Source organism: Lissotriton helveticus, chromosome 10 (assembly GCF_964261635.1).
Source record: "Lissotriton helveticus chromosome 10, aLisHel1.1, whole genome shotgun sequence".
Lineage (NCBI taxonomy): Eukaryota > Metazoa > Chordata > Amphibia > Caudata > Salamandridae > Lissotriton > Lissotriton helveticus.
In genome coordinates, this window is record NC_136071.1 from 9644794 (window position 1) to 9668543 (window position 23750).

Consider the following 23750-nt stretch of genomic DNA (forward strand, 5'->3'; position numbering starts at 1 on the left):
CTACAAGTGAAATGCAGTGATTTATGAAACCTTTGACAAATCATAACCCTTGTTCCCTACATTAGATTTTTGTTGTTTTGGTGATTATTTAAAGATAAAAATATACACTATCTTTCTAAAGTGAAGTGGGAGTTTTATTGTGTTGTATTTCTCACTTATTGACTGTTACTTTGTGCCACAGCTTCTCAGGACTGAGCTGAGGCTTAAGTTAAGGTAATTTGACTAGACATGATACAGAATAGTGACATATAACTTGGTGAGGTCTCCAAACCACCACAACTAATAATATATCTTTTCAAATTCACCGCAGTCCCCGGGGGAAGGGGAGACTTTTGCTTCCAGAAATGTGAGAGTGTAACCTTGCCTGCCAGCAAGAGGTGTAATACTAATCTGCCCAAGGAAGAAATATGGGATATACTCTGTCATCTAAAAGATTTCCCAGAAACCTATCGGCCTCGCCTCCCTTTAAATAATATTTTTGGCCCATGTAGAGCATTTTCTGAGCTTTTGTGCATATGAATACATTTCCAGTTCCTCTTATGCCGTTAGTTAGTGCTTTGAAGGCTCTTGGATGGTCGTTTGCCTTGTATTGAATAGAAGCAGCAGTGTTTCTCATTTGTATGTAGTGTGCGCCATGAGTCCACCAGACTCAACACTTCAGTCCCACTTGCCAACACTTTAAATCTGTTATTGAGCCCCTGTCTAGATGCCGAACAATCTCTGATGTCATCAACATGACACTGCGGTCCCCACTAATTATTAGCCAACCCTCTGTGAAGCTTTCAATTTTGGAAAACAGGTCTGAAAAGAGTTGCTGTCTATTCTCATGAGTTCCATATATGGAGACAATAGTGAGATTCACAACCTACAAAGTGCCACGCACTTCCTTAATCCTTAACTCTTGGGGGCCGATTCACAGATCTAATCTAAGACAAAATCCTAAACTTACTACTTTTGGTATTCACAGAAGTCATTTAGTAGTATTTTGTCTTAAGTTAGTATTTTGTCTTAAGTTAGGATTTTGTCTTAAATTAGTATTTTGTCTTAAATTAGCATTTTGTTTTAAGACCAAAACCCTAAGTTAAGACAAAATCCGAATTTAAGACACAATCTTAACTTTGGACAAAATACTAACTTAAGACCAAAACCCTAATTTAAGACAAAATCCTAATTTAAGACAAAATCCTAACTTAAGACAAAAAACTAATTTAAGACCAAAACCCTAACTTAAGACAAAATACTAATTTAAGATAGAATACTAACTTAAGACAAAATACTAACTTAAGAAAATACTAACTTAAGACAAAATACTAATTTAAGACAAAATCCTAACTTAAGACAAAATCCTAACTTAAGACAACATACTAACTTAATACAAAATACTAACTTTACCACTACTAAAGGCCTTCTGTGAATACCAAAAGTAGTAAGTTTAGGATTTTGTCTCAGATTAGTTCTGTGAATCTACCCCTTGGTCTCTGTCAGCTGGTTCCAATTTGAAGTGTAGGTTCTTGGCTACTAATGTGGCCACCCCTTTCATCTTGTGTGCAGCATGAGAATGATGGTGTGTACCAATGAGGCGTGAGTCTGTGGTCATCTTGGCGCCGCAGTTGTCTTGGGGTTTTGGTCCTCGCCGTGGTCAGAGCCTCACTGTCAGTGCGAAGAAGCGGATCCTATTTGTACTTCAGGAGGCAGATTCATTCAGGTTCAGAGAAGATCCTGAGTCCAGACAAGCCTCACCTCTATCTTACAACCAGTACTATTTACTTTATCCTAAAAAAAAGTGGGAATATGATAAATTCTTATTTAGCACTAAATGGTGAAAACTGCTAACGAGTACCAGATTGTCAGATTTAAGACTTTTTTAAAAAAAAAGGTAGGATGCTATTGGCTGCCATAATATTTACCTGTAACGACCAAAAAGTTAATCTCTCTAATGCTTATCTTCAACTTCAATTTAGTTCTTTAATGTTTACTCTTCTCCTTTTCAATGCCCTCTTGCAAACCTATCTTGTCTCAAGACCACATCAAAAATAAATAATTAATATGCCTATACAGCTTTATCAATCCAGAACCGTACTGTTCCTCATGTAATGTATGCGACTTGTAACAGGCATCATAAAAACTAACAGTGTAGCTGGGTGCTGAACTAGAACATGTCCCGTTTAGTTGCAGTAAATATTCTTCTGATCGGAAACATTTGTAATGCAGAACAGAGTGTAATGAAACCGTTGGTGTAAGTGCGCGGTATAAATAATTTTAACGTAACGTTTAACGTAACGTAATACCTGCATTAAAAAGATGATTTGTTCCTTATATATTCTTTGTCAGCAGATAATTCTCCATAATTTAAGTTCCTTCTAGTAGCCGGATCAAGCAAATATTGCTCCCCAACCCATTGGAAGCTGCTGAACAGTGAATTTTCTAACCTTTAGAACAATGCCTTATACTCGGGAAACAACCTTTACAATGCAGTCATTACACCGCGATACCTTTAAAATGCAGTTGTTACAACAACTGTGTTGTTAGTATGCGATGCATTTACATCGCAAGTATTCACAACGAATTCCACTCGGAGGTGCTGAGGCATTGGAATTGAATTCCAACACCTTCCCTACTATTGCACAAACTGGAGTAGGAATAGTAAATAATAGTATTCCTAAGTTCAGCGCGCTCCCTAGTGGAAATCATTGTAAAGACTTGCGATGTAAATGCATCGCGTACTAACAACCGCGTTGTAATAGCACGCAATGTAATACATCGCGTAGTAAAGGGCTATATTCCTTATACTCTGTTATGCAATCGCTTATGACCTGTATTAAAATGGGCGCCTACAAAAGAGAACATTTGAAATAGGACTGACCTCTTTTACGTGTGCATCTGTTTGATTAATATAAAGATGCATACTATTTTTTAACACAAACTGAATATGTGGCTTTTTGGCGTAATTGAAAGCCACTGGCTTTAAAAATGGTTGTAGACATTGAATTATTGAGTTTTCTATTTGGCTGTAAGCCCCTGAAATTTCAGATCCATTCTAATTACTGTGCAACTTTAATATGGTGAGGAAGACAATACTAATGTAGTTGTGGGAATAGCAGTGTTATCACATATTATAATTGAATGCTGGCACGGGATGCATAATTCCAGGAGTCAGAGATATCTTTCAGTATGCCCTGATGAAGGCTCTCCTCATGCATGTAAGAACCAAAATGTCATTGACACATATCATTGCACCGAATTATGAAATATGAATCTTGCTATCTGCAACTGAAGATAAAAATTGCTTTATGCTTGTGTCCTGCCATGTATATATTTTTTGCATTTTGTTTTGGACACATTAAGGATTGTGTTTTTTCCCACAATTCATACATGAACTGAAGTGTAATCAATTGCTTTTTACAGAAACAGAAAATGAAAATGTGTTCTAGGTAATCTAATTCTTTAGCTAAATTAAAACATATTTTTGTTTAGACTACAGAGGTCTAAGAAAGGTTAGTATTTTTAATTATTGTTAAATTCATAATCATGAGTAACAAATATATATCCATTTACATTTTTTTATTTCTCTCTAAGCTTCCATGACGCCAACATTTTCTCACTTTTGAAACTTCATCAGGGTAAGGCAAGTTGCATTAATTGCCTTTCGATGCACTTTTACTAAAGAGAAATAACAAGAAAAATACCAAAGCCGACATCACATTTTTACCAAAAAGGAGAATAAAAGGAATACAAGAGTGAAAGAAAGAGAAGGAAAAATATATATCAGAAACATATCCAAGGCTTTATTAATACCAATACTGTTCATTCTATTTGTGATTCTGTAAATTATCATTTTAGTCTTATAGCTAAATTCTCTCACAGATTCAAACAAAAGTAAAAGAGATTACATTGTTTATATTTCATATATCATTTTTAAGTACATATCATTAAATGCTCATAGAATTAATTCATAATAGGTCATTATTTCAATAAGTGTGTAGAATTAAATCATAGTCATCAATTGATTATGAAGATGGTATGTTCTCTGTAAAGGGTTCATAACGCCTGTATTAATTTTTTGTAGCCTGATTTGTTGTTTCCAATTTTGTGCCTGTAATCGAATGTTGCAACACTACGTACATGTCACTGATACTTCACTCGATTCTCTCTTAAACTTGATGTGAAAGTTCTTTATGCGGGTCAGTATCATGTCTCTTAAGTAGGTTTACCTATACTTTTAATTGTCTTTTAAATTGTTTTGAAGTGTGATTGGTAGTCCATATTTCATGCCTCGTATTGAAATGTCACAATGTCCCGTACACATGACAATTGATTTATTTTGACACTCCTTTAAGATTGATGTAAAAGTTGTTTATGCTGGTCAGTGTTATGTTTCTCATGTGAACAATTCATGCCACATACATAAATTGATTACCTCTACTATGGTTGAGAATGCGGTTTACACTGGTCAGAGCGTCTTGATATTACACACTACTGGAAGGTTATGACTTATGGTTGTATAATTCATAAGTTATTATTGAAAAAGGATTACAGACCAGGACTCTAATACAACTGCAATATGATCTGTATATCATCAAACAATGAACGCTGTGAACATATTACAGAGATAATTTCATTTTTACAATCAATTGATGTTTTGACTTCATTTTATATGCTTACTGAAGTAATAAACTATGATGCATGAATTCTATGAGCACTTTAAAGATATGTATTTGAACTATAGCATATAAAACATTTTCATTTTGTGAAGCTGCTGAATAATTTAGCAATAAAGCGAATATAGTCATTTATAGAATCATATATAGAATGAACATCTTTAAAGTATTGTTATTGTTGAAGTCTTGGATGACTTTCTGACAGATTTTTTATTTTATGTTTTTCACCTGTTTTTTATTTTTATTTTCTCTCTTGATTTGCAAAAATGTGGTATTGCCTTCGGTATTTTTTTTACATTTCTATTTTGTAAAGTAAAAAAATTTATGTAAAAGCAATCAATGCAATATGCCGTGGACTTATGAAGCAGCAAAAGTGACATAACATTTTGCAAAACAATGTGCTGGCAAAAAGACAGTTTAGGTGTAAATACATTTTTAAATAAATACATATTTGTAACACATGAAGATCATTATGAATTAAAGAATAATGTAAAATAATAACATTTTTTGGGCTTCATTTGAGGTACGGGTGTTGCAATTTTAGAGTCTCAATCCATTTGTTGGTCTAACCAGAGGTCCCCCCCCACCACACACAAACAAATTAAAAAAAATTGTATAATTCAATTCTGATAAAAAGCGTTGTGCTTTTAGCTTTCAATGGTAGTATGGGGATTCTGTTTTCCATATTAATAGCCTAAAATATAGCTAGACGATATTAACTGAATAAGTAAATAAAAGGTGAATATTAAAATATCACCTATGGCAATCGTTTTTATACTGTACATGTTAATACCTAGACCGAAAGAGAAATACCTAGATTAGCTCAGGGGGGTATCAGGTGGCCCTTAGTAGCTGTTGCTGAAAGTGAGGGCTGGCAGCAGGGATTTGGCAGTGGGGGGTTGGGAGTACCAGTCTCTGAGTAAAGGTCTGAGATTTATGGGGGTCTAAGGATAGGGTAAGCACCAGGGAGTGGAGGTCTGGGACATGGTCTGTTCGGTGGGTCTGGAATGAAAGTCTGGGTAGTAGGGTCTGGGTATGGTGGCCTGTGTGGACAAGTCAGGCAGTGGGCATCTGAGAGCTGGGTCTGGCAGCAGGGGGGTGAGAGAGGAGGTCTGAGTGAGGTAGGGGGACGATGCAGGGGTGAGAGAGCAGAGGTTAGGGGGAAAGGGGGTTTTCAGGTGCTGGTTTGGAAGCACAGGTCTTGGGGGATGGTCTAATGTGAAGGTTGGGTGGCAGGGTTTGGAGGCCTGGGTACAAGAATCTTACAGCGGGTACCCGAAGCTGAGTCAGCACGTGGAGGCTGGGGGAGCTGAGGTATTAGGGTGGATTTTGGGGTACGGGCGTGGGCGGTGTGAATGGGAGTCTGGAAGGCTGTGAGATCAGCGTAGTGTTGGGGTGTGAGTGGGACGTGTGGTTCAGGTCTGGAGTAACATTGTGGCTCTTACATCAAGGACTTGGGGTGACGGTAAGAGTTTGGAAGGCGGATCCCCTCTACGCAGTTGAGGCCCACCTGTGGAGCTCTCCTCTGGTGAGCTAAGTCCCCACTACACAGGCAAAGCACTCACAGGGTGAAGTTGGAGACGAAGGCTGTGTTGGGTAAGTCAAGGTCGAAGATTGCCTCCTTGGCCTCGGGGTGAGGGTTGACCATGACGCTCCGCACCTTGGTGACGGCGTAGCGCGACACGATGGCGGTTTCCACACGGAAGCTCTGGATGGTGAGCTGGAGAGGAGAAGGAAAGAGAAGACGCTGTCAGCAGAACACTCCCAGCTGTAATGTGATTGGTCCAAGTCAAACGAATATGCGAAGGTAAGTAAGGTTAGGTTTATTGAATCTAATTTAAAAAGAGGAACAAACACAGCTGCCAGGACAACTCTCCAAGGACAGTGGTCCCTAGACAAGGATTAATGAGAGCAAACAATAAATATAGACCCAATCAGTACTATATTTTACAGCTGTCCAGCCAGACAGGCATTTTTAATATATAGTTGCTGAAATATACACAAAGTTCAGCAAGAAACCTGTATCCAACTTAGTGGGAAGCACGTACAATATGAATCAAAAAGGCTCAGGCAAAGTAAATTGTCTGTATGAGACACATTTTGGTAGGACAAACAAATTATAGTGGAGACACCATTACACATAATATGTATTAAATAAAGAGGTGTATATTGCTTACAACAAGTCAACGGCGTTTCGATCCTTACAAAAGATATAGGATCATCATCAGGACATTAACAATGGTATGCCTGTATACATTTTGCCTAGATCCAGGTTAGAGTGACTTGGGGGAGGTTTGTTTCAGGCGAAAACCAAGTAGAAGTCCAGGCCAAGCACAAGGAGAGTAAAGGATGTAGACAACCGTGGCCGCGGTCTGTGCAGTCGGATGCTGGGTCAGAGTCGACCTAATAAAGGCTGTAGCAGCTTTAAGGAGGTGTTTGAATTGTTCGCGCCGCGGACCGGTCTTGAAATCAGAGTGGGCTGCTGTATATCAGAGACGGCAAGCCAGTAACCTGTGAGCCGCGTCCGCGGTCTCTAGTGACAAGGAATGGAGTCGATGCCAAACTGTGAACAACCTCTATTACAGCATGTCTTGCCTGTCGGGATCGGGGATATGCAGGCTTGTGTCCCACTTTATATGTTTCTTGATTAATTTTGTATATATTTAAGCAACTATATATTAAAAACACCTGTCCGGCTGGACAGCTGTAAAATATAGTACTGATTGGGTCTATATTTATTGTTTGCTCTCATTAATCCTTGTCTAGGGCACACTGTCTTTAGAAATAATTGATTATCCAAGGACCCGGACCAACCTTATTTGGGTTCCCTTGTTCTTCACAACAGGACAACTCTCCAAGCTTCTTGTGACGGGTATAGAACTGTGATCCCCCGCCCACACACACAAAGAAGAGAATACAGCAAGCAGATATATTCCACCACCAGTGACCTCAAGGGAAATGCAACGCGGGCTTGTTTCGCCTCATCACTTACGTCCTCAGTAACGAAGGTTGTAGGGTCATGGTAGGCTATCACATCTACGACACAGAATTACTCTTCTCAAACGAAGATACCACTACTCGTAGAGAAAGATACTCCTCACACCACAACGCAATCATCACCATCCTCAGTATCCCACCATTCGCACCTCTGCGAGGTTGAGCTTTGTAGCTCCTAGAGGTCCTTCCGGGAGGCACAACTCAAAGAAAGCTCCACTCAGAGGGCAGTGGAGACTCTCAAACCCAAACCACAGACTCTGATAATATTCAACAACAGATGACCCTGGATCACAGCCCAACACGATGAACCAGAGGGACCTTGGGAGGCCGGCAGCTGCTCCAGGCACCTTCTGAGTGAAATATGAGGTTAGTTCCCTTTTTAAAAGTGGTTTCTCTTCTTTAACTGCTACAAATGTTGCTTTACAGCCTCGCTTGCATGCTTCAGGCAGCAGCACACAGCAGTGTTGGGGTGAGAGCCTCCCCTTGAGTCTGGGACCATCGCATGACCTCAACCTTCTCTGCTCCTCCGAGGTGATTCTCTGCTCACTCCAGAGGGAGGTGATAGGGCTGCACCCTGCCACTCCTCTGAGAGTCAGGAGTCTTTCAAGCCCTCCTCTGTCTCCAAGCAGTGTCAGCCTGGGATGCTGCTCACAGGTAGGAACATAAAAAGACTCTGAGAGGGAACCCCTCCATCCCCATCAGTCGCGGCCAGACCGCCGGTCCCTTGTCCACCGACCTCTTTTCTCTGTCCCTGGGGTGGTCGGTGGTTACCTGACACAACTCTGACACACTCAAACAGGATAGCCAAGTGACACCGTTCATACATGAGACACCAAGAGTACCGACGGTGTGGAGTAGCCAAGGCTTGTTCGATGTGGCGGTGGAGGGTTCAGATCCCTGGAACTGGATGGCACAAGTGACTACCCTCAGGAAACTCAAGCCCATATTTATGAGATTTGTCACGCAGCGCAGCAAGTCACCTTGATGCGCTGAATGGCGGAAAGAGCAAGAATACACCTTATTTAAATAATACATTCCTGCGCTATCCCCTGCGCTTGCGCCATTTTGTCTGCCTAGCCCCTAAACAGGCACCCTTGTGACTTTGTGCTAGGGTGCTTGTGTTGCATGTGGGATTGTTTAGTGCAGGGTGGGGCAACTTCCTGCGCAAAAACAATCCCCTGAGGTGTATTCCTCTTTCTGCGTGTGCAGCGGAATGCCGCAGACATAGAAAGTAGAGGAAGTAACGAGGGGAAATATCTCTCTTTCTCCTCGTTACGCCTCTCCTGGGAGGGTCTATCTTTTTGGTGCACTCCTAGGTTTACCAGTTCTGGTGAAACTGGGATGACGTAAAAAACATGGGAGTTGGGCAGGAACACCCACGCAACACCCATGGAACACGTCCCAGGGCAGAGCACCGCAACGCAGTGATTTGCACTCTCCAGTTCATGGAGCCGCTCGGGGCCACACAAAGTGGCCTTGCGTGACTTCAGAAATCTCATTTTTGAGTTGCGTCCCGCATGCACCACGTTGGGTGGTGTAAGAGCGATGCACACGGCTCGTAAATACGGCCCTCAAGGTTCAATCACGGCTCTATCTACACAACCAGTACAAGGGCTCCATTCAAGCAAGACTGCTGGCCCCGTCCCGTTGGCGCCACCTCCCCCCGGACTCAGGTGGGTCCTGCCAAGATTCGCTGAAACACGTGATACACGTCCCGAACCACATCCGAAGCGTCTTTAAAGGGCGGGACTGTTCTCACGACATATAAGTGACATTTTCAAATGTTTCTGTGCAAGGTCACACTGGTTACCATGTTGGCGTTGCCCAAAAAAGACACCTGTTGAAACGGCATTGAACGCGCTCTGTAAGTGTGTCAGCAAGTCCGATAACTTTTAAGTGTCTGTTCCCGTAATGGGACAGTGACCTATGTATATATGTTTTTGCAGACTCTGCAGCTAAATTTAAAGCATTTTGAGAAAGTGCCGCTCGACTTGAGCTCGCATCGTTTGGACTACAGGTCTCGGATTGTGTGGACTATTTCTTTGCCCTGAAGAAGCCCGCAAGGGTGAAACGCGTTGGCTGTTGTATGTTCAATAAAGAATAAAGAATAAAAGGATCTTCTAAATCAAAAAGTGAAAGACTCAGCATTTCTGTCATCGTTTTGTGGCATTATTTGTGGGATTTGAACCTTATGAACTTGTGTTCTCATAACAAAGCCTCTCACGGTCTTTGTATTTCCGACTTTTAAGTGTCTCGAGCACCAAACTGGTGCCCGCAGTAGTAGAGCAGGGTGGCACCTCTCCAGGGTCGGATTGCCAATGCGGGCAGTCGGGCATGGGCCGATGGGCTTGTGCGTAAGTGCCAGCGGTGGGCTTCTTTTTTTTGGGCCTCTGTCAACTGCCCTCTGTGTGCAAAGAGGCCAGGTGTTGCTGTGGCCTTTGGGCCATTTTCACCTAGTTGTCAGTTTTCACCATGGGCCCCCAAGGGGCCAGCACGTGCCAGAAGTGAAGCAATGTCATTCACCTTTCACGTGACCCCTCCACCCCTAGGACGTCACATTTAGGCCATAATTTGTGGGGGTGGGAGTGCACAAAGACTGAAAGTCCTTGCTGGAAGGCCAGGGCAGGTATTGAGGGCATTTTCACCTCTACCTGGCTGGTTCAATTTTCATTAAGTAATCTGCCCAGTTTAGTTTGTTTACTTGTAGCATGTACCTGCTGGAGAGATCCGTGTTCTGTCTAGGCAGGTTTAACTCATCGATAATTTAGCAGAGAGGGTTTATATGCCTGCTGCAAACACACCGTGTAGCTTGCAGATCAAAGATTTATATTTTATGTAGAAAGATCAATGGGTTACTTCATAGACGTCCTTTTGTTACTTGCAGCTTATAAATTATAATCACTGTCATTGGAATTTTGCGGAAGGCAGGACCAAATCATTCAGAACGGAACGGGGGCTCTGTATAGAGATTATCCATACATCATAATTTCCTCACCTTGCGATTAATATAACTTTACAAGCTTTAGAAAAATATCCAATATTTTATATATTTAAAACAAGTCCAAAACGATATAAATTCACAATACAGTACTTAAAAATGTATACTTTTCAAGAATACTTGGAAAACACAGTTCGTACGAGTTGGTAGCTCCATCCGGAGCTACCACGGTGCTGAAACAACAGAGTCTATCAGTACCAGCCAACAGCATCAGTACGGGCCAGCGAAAGTGTGGACAGACTCGGTAACAGTACCTTTCTCATTGCGGCGGGCAAGTTGGTGAGAGCCAGTTTGGGCAACCATTGCAGTTGCGTTGCAAAATGGAAGCAGTGCGGGGTGCAGTGCCCTCTCGAGGCGGTGCAGGCAGTGGCTCGGTGACAATCGTCCAGATGGTGTCAGTGAGACCAAAGCTTACGGTGCAAGGTGAGGCGGTGCACGACCAGGTGCTGTCAGGATGAGGTGCAAGCAACTGAACCGGTTAGCGGGAGCTGGCAGCGGTCAGCCCAGACTGCTATGTGGGGTGAGGCGGTGTGTCGTGAAACGTACGAGTGGTGCCCCCATCACGATGCGGTTACGGATGTCGAAGTCAGCAGCAGCGACGGCATCAGTGAGACAAGGATGGCGAAGCGAAGCAGAGCAGAGTGCGCTGCCCACAGGTCATGGTGCAAGCAGCTGCAGCGGTCATCGGTGAGACCAGGGTTGCGGTGCGAGATGCGGACGGTGCCTTCTGTGGTGCCGTCAGGACACAGAGACAGCCACGGAGTCGGTTTTGTTTCCCTTATCTGTGGCAACTGACACTGCGGTTCCAGAAGCGGTACCCAGACTTTGGCGAAGTTTTTGCAGTCCCTGAGACTTCAGAACAGGAGGCAAGCTCTACTTCAAGGCCTTGGAAATGATCAGCACATATAAACAAAGTCCAGTCCAGTACTTTCATTGCCCAAGGCAGAAGCAGCAACTGCAGGCCAACCCAACAAAGCAACAACCCAGCAAAGGGGCAGTACTCCTCCAGGCAGCTCTTCTTCTTGGCGGGTTCCTTGATCCCAGCAAATTCTAAAAATCTGGGGTCTGGGCCCCAATATTTATACTCAAAATCTTTTTGTTCTCTCAGGCAGAGAGTGTCTGTGTTTAGTCCAAACCAGTTTGGTCCTCTTTGGCCCAGCTTCCCGGCAGGAGGTGGAGACAGCATTGTTCAAGGCAGGCCAGGCCCATTCAGGTGAATGGAAGTCTCTTCCTCCTGCTCTAAATGCAGCCCAGGCCTCTTTAGGCCAGCCCTGACTCATCCAGACTCCCTGGAGCCACTACACATCCCCTGCACCTGTCACCCCAAAGCCAGACAGTCAATACACATCCTAGCAAAGGCACACTGGATATATAAGCAAGAAAATACCTTCTTTCTAAAAGTGGTATTTTCAAACACGAAATGTAAACATCACCCTCACTAAAAGATGCATTTAAACATTCTGAGTTACGGCATTATAAACTTTATTTTCCTACCTTGTTCCTAATGGTAGTTATGTTTGTAAGATGTTATAAGAAAACTCCCCATTCTATCCTATGGGAACAGGTAGCCTTGCAATAGTGAAAAACAACGTTGGCAGTATTTGAGTAGCAGGACATGCCACACACACCAGGGAATGTCCTACTTTTGACATACCCTGCACCCTGCCCACAGGGGTACCTTGGGCATACCTTAGGGATGACTGGCATGTAAGAAAAGGGAAAGGTAGAGCCTGTCAAGTAGATGCACTTGCCAAGTCAACATGGCAGTACTAGGCTGCACCCAGATAATGCAGTGGAAGATCAGAGTTACATTTACAGGCTGCTAATGTGGGTGGCACAATCAGTGCTGCAGGCCCACCAGCAGCATTTGATTTACAGGCCCTGGGCACACACAGTGCACTGTACTAGGGACTTACCAGTAATTCAAATATGCCAATCATAGAAACACCAATCCATAATACAATTTATACAGAGAGCATATGCACTTTAGCATTGATCAGCAGTGGTAACGTGCCCAGAGTCCTAAAACCAACAAAAACAAGACAGAAGAAAATAGGAGGAAGAAGCAAAAATTTTGGGGATAACCCTGAAACAAGGGCCATTTCCAACAGGCATCGATCAATAAATTAGTTGATTACCAGACACCCGAGTACTCATATTTTTAACCACCTCTAGAGGAGGTTTCCCAAAGACCAATGCTTTACATTTTGTTATGTTAATTACCAGCCCTTGTTTTTCGTTATAACAAGCTTTTGTAGCTCAAAAGGGGTTTTAGCAAATAACTCATCAGCGTGGCCCAAATTTGAGGCATGAGAACCATCCAAACTGCGAGACCGGCAATGTAACTCTTTGATCTCATTAAAGAGATCTGAAATCTCAATATTAAACCAGGGAGGAGAGGATAAAGTTTCAGGCCTTGTGCAGTACGCGTCCTTGTATTATCTACTTGTTTGCGCTTGTATCCACGTCTTCTCGTGCAACCTCCCAAGAAAATACAGAAAATTTGAGTCCAACTTGAATGACTTGAATTCAGCCCACTGGTCACCTCTTTCATCCAATCAAATAATTTCAGAAATCTATGTAACAACCATAAATTGCATCCTTCTTTGATCTGATGTCGCTATGTAAAACCATCAAAAGCGCCATTATACAATCTCACGGACTGGTACCGGATCTAAAACTAACCTGTCCCCGTGCAGACACGTTCTGGTGGAGAAACCATGAATAAAGTTTATGTAACAAAACATTTCTGGATAATGTTACCTCTATGTAAAGCAGGGCTGTGAGGGGACAGTTCCTTTCCTCCATTCCAGACCCCTGTTGAGACCTTCTCATTTTACTAACATTTTCTGTACAATACACTCACATATAGGGGTTTTAGATTGCCCTCTTCTTCCATTTCTCTGTTGTCACATTTTTCTTCTATCCACTCCAGCATACAGCATGACCCAGCCGACTTCAGCCATTGGCTATCTTCACTGTGAATGCCCCAATCTGCCCTTTCACAAGGAGAGCATTCACACACAAAGTAGTCCCCTTACATGTCAGGGACTGCTATGAGAATGCGTGCTTTTAGAGACCAAAACTTTTTTTACATTTAACCAATGTTTTTAGTTTTATGAGGGCCTGGCAGCTTCGCCAACAATAAAGTTTTGCAAAAACCATTACGAAATAAAAACAAGCATTGACCAAGCCGAGAGATTGGCACCCAACACAAGAACTATTTGGGTTTGCCAATGCTTGTTTATAAATTGGAACTAATAGACGTCCTATCCTCAAAGCAGAGAAGATTTCTGCCTTCAAGGTTTCTTTAACGAGCCTGTTGAGATTAGCCCAAAAGCCTTTAAAAGTACAGCACAAAACCATGCAGACCGGGGTCCACGAACCCTTCGAAGAGATAATCAGCGTAGACATTTCTTCCAAAGAGAAGGGGTCTATCCCCTGTGGAGTCCCACAGGGGTCGGCACTGCCCCCTCTCTTGTTTAATATATACCTCAGACCTCTGATAAAAAAGCTTGCCTTGATGGACTGCCAGGTATTCAACTATGCGGATGATACGCAAATCATCGTACAAATAGAGAACACCCCCCCAAGCTCACTCTCGAGTAAAAGACATTCTGCGATTTGGGGTTAGCTGGATGACAGCCAACTCACTCAAGATCAACCCGGACAAAACGGAGGCCCAATGACAGCAACCCCTGGAACCCCCATTTCTGGCCGGACGAGCTTGGTGATACCCCAGCACCAGCGTTGGTTGTGAAAAGTTTGGGAATCAAAATAGATGCTAAACTTTCTCTTGCCAATCAAATCACCACTGTGTTTGGAAGTTTTGTGAGCTTACTTAAGCAGCTGAGGAGACTCTATCCGATCCTCTCCTTCTCAACCATGAGGACAGTGGTGACTGCCCTGATCCTGGCCCGACTTGACTACGGGAATTCGCTTTATATCGGACTACGGGACTCACTGCGGGGCAACCTCCAGGTGATGATGAATGATGCGGCCAGGTTGATATTCAAACTCCCAGGCGCACTCGGGCTTCACCCTTACTGCAGCAACTACACTGGCTACCATCAAGCAGAGGGCCAAATTTAAAGGCCTCTGTATTATACATAAGGCCCTGTTTGGACAGGCACCCAGCTACAACAAGGCACGCCCGGAGAAATATGTCCCATGTCGCTCACTAAGGTCTTCCACTGAGGGCGATTTAGCTACATCTCTAAAGGCGGCCGAGCCTTCTCGGCTCTCATGCCGCAACTTTGGAACAAGCTGCCAGGTCAGCTCCGCTCTGAAAGCGGCCTCCTGCCGTTCAGGCAAAGACTCAAAACCTTATTATTCACAGAAGATAAGAAGGGATCTCCATTTCCTTTCTCGATAAGTAGATTTATCTTCATCGAATGTTGCTTTAGATGCTCTTTTAGCACTTACGACTGCGTTTGCATGAGCATCCTAGCTTGGACATTTATTGATTTGCAATGTGGCGGAAGTCAAGATTTTTCTGTAATGTTTGCACTTTGCGACAAACCGAGGCTGTTTTTTCTTACGTGGGCACCATTCTTCCCTACTCCAAGGTGGGTAGTGTGAAGAGAGGGGTTACATACATATATTCACAAAGCCCCTTCTTGAGTCCTTCTCAACCTGTACCAGGTGTTCCCTTGCTTCCATAAAAGTAAATGGATGTCTAGAAAGGTTCTGATCAATTATCATTGAGAGATTTTTTGCAAACCATTTTTATGCTTGTTTTAGACCTTATTTCCTCTAGTTTGACCATTCTCTGTACGGGCGCGCTCTCTATATTTGTGAAGTGCGTACAGTATCTTCCAGATTCCCATACAGTGACCTTTAGAGCGTGAACCGGGTTGTCACCTAAAGCATTAAGAACCTTGGTAAAGGCAAATGTTGCCCTCAATAAATGCCAGAAACATCACATAGAATTAAAAAAAGTATTGAACGTTTTATGATAAACAGAAGAAACATCACCTTCAAGTCTTGATGACAAGTTCTTGCAAAGTCAGTTCTGTCCCCATAGGTAACTTAACGGGTTCTTGCAATGCCTGTTGAAGATTGCCGCAATCAGCAGTGAGATTGGTTGCAAACCTATGGAATGAACGTCTTAGCAAAGAAATCTGGAGATCCTTGGTAAATGGCTCTAAGGTGATTCACCATGGAAAACACACAATGGCATTAGCACCCATCATTTGAAAATGACATCAACATTCTTAGAAGAATGACAAGTTCATGGAAAGTATTAGAAGAACAAGGTCCAAAGTTCGCTTGTACTTTAAAATGAATGTTTCTTTATTGATGTATTCAGACGTTTTAAAATCCAGTATTTAAAAACAGGTTCTTTTAGCCAACACGTTTCGTCTCTGTCGAGACTTCTTCAGGGCTCAAAGTTAAATATTTGTGATTCAGATGTATACCACTCAGACGAGATACAGTTCAAATGGCACAAATAAATAAAGTGCCAGTAAAGCTCTGAAACCGATGCGCAGAGTACAAAATAACAGCAATCGGCGAGGTGGCCAGCAGCAATTCGGGACGTCTGTGCTTGGAAGTTGTGACCATGGCTTTAAAAACGAGACTTCTTTTCATAGGAACCCAGTGCTGTTCCACTGAGGACGTTGAGGCGCAGGGATGTCAGAGGTGGGAGTTAAATAGACTGGACCAAGCAGTGACCGCTGATGAGATGAGAGTCAATGAAACGTAGAGGAGACTTCAGGGTTCCGAGTATCCAGAAAAGGTGTTTGTTGTAATTAATCAGGAAGCATTTGTAGAAATAAGTAGATTTAATGTCCAGCACAGCATCAGCAAGTACACAGATCAAAATCCAAGGTACAACTGCTTCATTACTCTTAGACCTTCTAGAATACAGGTGAGTTTGGAATCATAACATAACATGCAGGGAAAACATCAGTAGAACATAGTGATGTCATACAAGCATAAATAAATTATTAATAAGAAAAGGAAAGACAGGATGTAACACATCCCCCTTTTCCATAATAAAGATACACTAAACATAGTCTCTATATTTCAACGGTCTATTGGTAACCCGCACATCACGTTTGATCCTTGAGGCGATGTTGTCTTGATTACCCTGCCCTGAAATATCAGAACTCGGTAAATTCTTAGCACAGGCATCATGAGCAGTATGGTTACATTTCGCAATTCTTTTAGTGTTCCATAACTTACCATCCTGAGTAATAACAGAATTAGAGAACACTTTTTTAACTTGTATAGGTCTACCAAACTTAGAGGAACCTTTAGTCATTAAACCAGGTTTCTTAATTTGCACCCAATCACCTACAACAAAATCATGCATTTTGACATTCCATTTTTTGTTGTACCAACACATGGTCTTATTCTGTTTCTCTTCGACTCTCTTAGCTGTATCATGTACACATTCCCTAGTTGATAATTTGTCTTGACATTTATCCATAAGCCACCATGGACAAATTTTGGAGGCTGGATCTCTACCCTTCAATAATTTGAAAGGACTAATTCCAGTCGTGGAATGGGGTGTTATTCGATAAACCCACAACCTCTCTCTCAACTCACTCAACCATTCTCCACGTGTATTAATGACATCAGCGACATAAGATTTCAACACCCTGTTGAACCTTTCTACTTGACCATTCTCATGCGGTTCATACAAAGATGTACATTTGTGCACAATACCATGTCCCTTCAGAAAGTTTTCCATCTCTAATGATTTCAACTGGACACCATTGTCCGTTACAAGAACAGAAGGGCAGCCTTCTCGAGCAAAAATCTCTTTGAAAAACAAAATAACAGCATTAGTGGTGGCAGAGGGAACAAATTTCACCTCTGGCCATTTGGAATGGAAATCGATTAACACCAATGCAAAGCGTGAATTCTCTGGTAAGTTCTTGAAAGGTCCTGCAATGTCGAAAGCTAATTTTTTCCAAGGCACTTCTGGCCATTTTGTCACTTTTAAAGGTGGAACATTAGTTCTAAGCATCTTTTCACTAGATATACACTCAGTACATTCCCTTACAGTTCTGTCAATGAACGCATCCATTCCTGGCCACCAAAAAAAAGTCCTTATCAATCTTTTCATGGACGATATACCTGGGTGTGTCTTGTGAGCCAATTTGAGAATCATGTCATGTATACCCTGTGGTGGAACACATTTGCCAGCTTTAAACAAAAATTCATTCTCCATTTCTAACTCATCTGCAACCTTAGCAAAAGGCAATAGTTCTTCCTTAATCACATTTTTCTTGGGCCAACCCTCTATCACAATTTTTTTTAGAGTGCTCCACTTATCGTCTTCACTAATGCACTTATTCCACATCTCCTCAGCAATCTCTTGAAACTGATCACCCAATACATCAGTGATAGATACAGAAAAGTCAAACTCTCTAATAACATCAACACCATTTTGTTTACATGGAAGTCGAGAAAGAAAATCCGCTGTGACATTTTTTTTTCCTGGGACATATTCTGTACTGAAATTATACTCCTGTAACTTGGATGACAATCTTGCAATTCTGGCAGTTGAATTCCATCCACCACCAGTAGAAAGGATATTTACTAACGGCTTATGATCCGTTCGCAGAATAAATCTACAGCCCCAGACATACAAACGGAAATGTTCCACAGCCCACACACATGCAAGAAGTTCCCTCTCGATCACTGCATACCTCCTTTCACAGTCATTTAGTGTGCGAGAAGCAAAGGCTACGTTCCACTCCTCTTTTCCTTCTCTCTGTGACAGAACACCCCCTAGACCATATAGACTCGCATCCACAGTTATAACACACTCTTTCTTCATCCTGAAAGGTTTCAATGTGGGGGCATTGACGATATCTCTTTTTATTGACTCAAAAGCCTCCTGTTGTTCCTTAGACCAAATATATGTTACATTTTGTCTCAACAAACTTCGCAGTGGTTCCATTTTGGTAGCAAACCCCTGCACAAATTTACTATAGTATTCACACATTCCTGTGAATGACAGTAATTGATCTCTATTAACAGGTGATGGTGCTTTGAGTATGGCATCAACATTATTTTTCTTGGGAATAATACCATCTCCAGATAAGGTATGTCCTAGATATTCAACTGAACGTTGGAACAGTTTACATTTGTGGGCTTTTAATGTAAGACCATGATCTTCTAATCTTTTGCAAACTTCATAGAGATGTCCTATATGGTCATTTTCATTCTTTGAAAAAATCAGAATATCGTCCTGAAAGCACTTAACGTATTCATCTAAATCTCTGAAAATCATAAACATGACTCTTTGGAAAACTGACGCGGCTGAAGCCAACCCAAAAGGCATTCTAGTGTATTGATATAAACCAAGTGGTGTAATAAATGCTGTCAGTTTCTTAGATTCCTCTTTAAGTTCAATTTGGTGGTACGCTGAACGCAAATCTAACGTTGAAAATATTTTTGCACCTTCAAACATTGATACTACTTCGTTGATATTGGGTAAAGGGTGGCAGTCTATGACAATATTAGCATTTAGAGCCCTGAGGTCTACACACACTCTTAATTTTTGATCCGACTTGCGGACTAAAACTATGGGGGAAACCCACTCTGCTGACTCAATAGTTTCAATTATTCCTTCATCTGACAATTCTTTTAACATGTCTTTTAGTTCTTGTCTCACACTGATAGGTACACCCCTTAATTTTTGTTTCACCGGTATAGCATTGTCTTTTAAGACGATTTTGTGTGAGAAACTCTTTAATCTCCCCAATTTGTCACAAAAAACATTTTTAAAAGAGTTGACAAGTTTTTGTTTTTCACTATCAATCTTAAAATTATCTTCCACTGTGGCTACTTCATTATAAAGTGTATCATCACATAACATAACTGGATCTTTAGCTCTTGGATTAAGTATAATACCTAGCTTATATTGGTCACGCCAACCCAGGACATTAACACCTTTTTTTGCAATGTAAAGCTTTATGTCAGCAGATCTGTGTTTAAATTGTATGGACACTTCAAAATAACCTTCAACTTCGATATGGTGTCCTTCAAAACTAACAGCCATAATGTCTGGTTGTTTCAACTTACTAATACTAAGATGGTCACTTAACTTTTCAAACAAATACTGTTCTGTCATAATGGTCCATGGTGAACCTGAGTCTACCATTAAAGATAACTTAACTTGACATATAATGAAATCAGCATTTGGTGACTTTTTAATGTGCGCCGGAACCATATCAATAATTGAGACAACAAAACCCTTGTCTATCATGTCTGTCACTTGTAATGAATCTTGTGAATTGCTATTGTGAGTAGTTTCATTACAAGTGAGAACAGAAACTGATCCCTTAGAGGATGTGGTATTCCGTTTGACGTCTTTGCAAACACTGGTGAAATGTCCTATTCTACCACAATTTCTACATTCTTTATTGCGAGCAGGACATCCAGGGAAGGAAGCTAAATGTGATTTATTTCCACATCTATAACATACAGATGTACTACCAAAAGTTCCCTGAAAATTTCTATTAAAACCTCCTCTGTAATTTTGTTGAAAATGTGAAGGTTGAGGACGTTGATAGGTTTGTTGCATATGATTATCGTTCCTGAGTTTAACATTGCATATTTCCTCTTCTGTAGCTTTCTTATTAGCATTATCTTTAACAACCTCCATCCATTTCTCAGATTGTTCTAAAGCTTTAGCTTCTGAAATGGCCTCAGCTAACGTGGGATTACCCAATACCCACAATCTTTCCTGTATTTTTTTGTTTTTAACATGCACTATGATTTGATCTCTGATCATTTCATCTGTTAACATCCCAAAATTACAATGTATAGATAGTGATCTTAAACCTGTAAGAAAATCATCAAAGTTTTCATCAGACTTTTGTTCTCTTGTATAAAATTTAAATCGATTAAGGGCAATGCTGGTGACAGGTTTAAATCTTTTCTCTATACGTAATAAGGCTTCATTATATACATTTAAATTGTCACCACTACCATCGTTTTGTACTGTAACTTGAGGTAAGGACCTAAAAACAACCTGACCTTCTGATCCTAAACAATGAAGGAATATACTTTTCTTTCTTTCTGCTCCCATGCGTTCCCCATCAATTGCCTTCATATAAGTAATAAACTCCTCTTTCCATCTTACCCATGGTATAGGAGGGTCACCTTTAGTTTGAAGGAATTTTGCTGGAGGGTCGAACTGCATAATAAATTTAGATATATAAGTAATAAATATGAATAAAATACTGTATAAACAACACTGTAGTAAATGTAGTTCAATTGGTTAATATCCAGCGAATTGAGTAATTGTAAATAACTGTAAAAAACGATAAATGAAAATATTTGTTCTTATATAAGTCAGTTATATTGTGAATGAGATAAAAATTAATGATCTTGCCGTGTAAAATTTTTGTCCAAAACGATCGAAATCAAGCTTTGTTGACAGAGCTCCGTGTAAAGTTGGTTTCTGTTGTCCTGGCAACTTAAAATGGCCGCCGACGTAATGACGATGCACCACGTGATGATGCGCTGCGTGAAGACGGTGAAAGACAACTCGCGTAGGAAGTCGTGCGAGGTTTGTCTTGACAACCAGAATGATGTTTGGCAACTACTAAGTAATGACAATGACGTAATGTAACCTTGGTAACAGTTAGCTACGACGCTCGAGATGACACGTGAAATGGCAGCGGATGGCAGCGGATGCTCGAGCACAAATCAAATAATGCAGATGACGGTGACTGTTTCAAAGTAGACAAAAGGTACAAAAATAGGCAATTCAAAGTGGGAAAGTCACAGGAACATGACGTTTGAAGGGGTAGTAGTCTAAAACGGCAACATGTTGAGTAAAGCGTTGTTTTTCTTTACGAAGTGAACATAAGCATAGAAAATTGAGAAAAGGCGTAATCCAAGGTAATCCACAGTAACAAATAAAGAATACAGCCGCAGGTGCTATCCAGACACATATAATGAATTTAGAAATCAGAAAACTGCCGCTGGTGCAATCAGAGCACATATAGAATAAATTATTATTATTTTTTTTTTTAAAGTTTTTAGACACTCCGTACCTGTGCTGGTGAGATGACAGGAGTGTAGGATGATTTTTCCCTCGTCGCCAAAATATGTTGTAATTAATCAGGAAGCATTTGTAGAAATAAGTAGATTTAATGTCCAGCACAGCATCAGCAAGTACACAGATCAAAATCCAAGGTACAACTGCTTCATTACTCTTAGACCTTCTAGAATACAGGTGAGTTTGGAATCATAACATAACATGCAGGGAAAACATCAGTAGAACATAGTGATGTCATACAAGCATAAATAAATTATTAATAAGAAAAGGAAAGACAGGATATAACAGTGTTGGATACCTGAGTATCCTGACCATTGTGAGACAGATAGGTGTCAATGTGAATGTCCAAATTGAAAACTTGTGATGCCAAAAAGGGACGCGGGCCCATCGTTTCAGGCCAGATCAAAGATTCAGCTGCCAGCGCCTTCAAGAGTGAAAGACGCCGCCTCTCAGTTTTAGCAGAGTAAAGTTTCATAACATTGGGGGCCATCCATCGACAAGTGATGAAAAGACATTCCGCCACAGTTGACTTGCCAAGGCCTTGGGGATCAGTTGGACTGGCAGGAATGAAAACCAGTTGGGTGTCGTCTGTATACATTGGGTCCTCCACTGTGGAGTGATCTGAATAGAGGGAGCATCTAAATACCCAACAAAGTGAGTAACAGAATACAGCTTTGGGCTACGCCACAAGTGGGCGTCTTAAAGTCGCCGCGGTGAGGTGGACGAGCAGCGGTTTGTATACAACCCTCCAATCGAAAGGCTTAACCCAGCTTATCACTACTCCTGAGATGACCCCATCTGAAAACTTGGAAATAAACGCAGGGTGGTTGATGGAGTCAAACACTCCCAACATATCCAGCAACACTACTGCCCCAACACCAGCGTGTCCACAACTCTACGCAAGCCAGAAAGAACATGACAACTGGCTCCACGCTTCTGCAAGGACAAAGGCCTGCTTGGTAACTCTCCAGGAGGTGACTGCTCTCAAGTTTCAACATGGGTTTGTAAATAAGTTGCTCCAAGATGTTCCTCAGAGAGGGGAGTAGAGAGAGGGCCTCACAGGGACTCACATCCTCAGTGGGGCTGCTTTAACACTGGAGGACACTGGGGCTCATTTATGGTCCTAAAAGGCTCTCCTGGAATATCCAACACCCTGGCAATCAGACTGGAAAAATAAGCTTTCTAGCAGCGATGATCTGCTCCCTGCAGGACTTATACAAATAAGAAGGCAGGTTTTTAAATTGGGGTCATGCAATCCACACCACTTCTGCTCCAGATGTCAGGTTTGTTGCTTCAACTCACCAGGACTGAGGGAAACGCATGGGTTTTCTGTTTAGGGTTCAGTTTCCTCTTTTGCTGAGGGATCAGAGGGTGCAATGTTTCTGTCAGGGAGCCCCTGAAACCTTCTACAATCTCACAAGGGCTTGTGTTCAAAAGTAATTTACAGCAGATGTGAAAGTAAAGGGGAGTCTGAGAAGCTGTTGATTCAAGTGGACAACCTTTCCAGAGTCTTCTATGATGGAATTACATTTGATGATTTAACTTAGAAAGAGAAATATCCAACAGGCTGCTCCAGACTAGAGAGTAAGGGCTGCCGACGTCCTTTGTATCTGCGATGACGAAGGAAAGGTTTAGCAGATCTCCGCTTTATGCAGAGGTTGCTTCTTTACTAGAAGCGGCGAACGACCTTTACAACGCAGTCGTTACACCGCGATACATTTACATTGTGTTCATTACAACGCAAGTTGTTACAGCGACTTGTGCTAGATGGCGCTATACACTAAGGAATAGTGTGATTTACTATTCTGACACCGTCCCTACTGTACGTAGGCTGGAGTTGGAATAGTAAATCATACTATTCCTAAGTCCAGCGCCTCTAGCGCAAGTCGTTGTAATAACATGCGTTGTAATAACCGCGATGTAATGTACCGCGATGTAAACGATTACGTTGTAACGTCACATATTCAGTAGAAGCACAATATAGGCTCCTAAGAGGATAACATTTTTCTTTCTGGGATCACAGTGGCCAATCGCCTCTAATAGTAAAGACAGTGGGGCAATGGAG

General features: G+C 41.7%; 1 protein-coding gene across 1 annotated transcript in view; it reads right to left on the reverse strand.

Moving 5' to 3' along the window:
- The window catches only part of ITIH6 (inter-alpha-trypsin inhibitor heavy chain family member 6), a 269579-nt gene that overhangs the window by 102403 nt on the left and 143426 nt on the right, over positions 1-23750 (reverse strand). The window contains exon 3 of the mRNA XM_078664550.1: positions 6224-6378. Within this exon, the coding sequence (XP_078520676.1) occupies positions 6224-6378 (155 nt within the window). The remainder of the gene's footprint in view (positions 1-6223; positions 6379-23750) is intronic.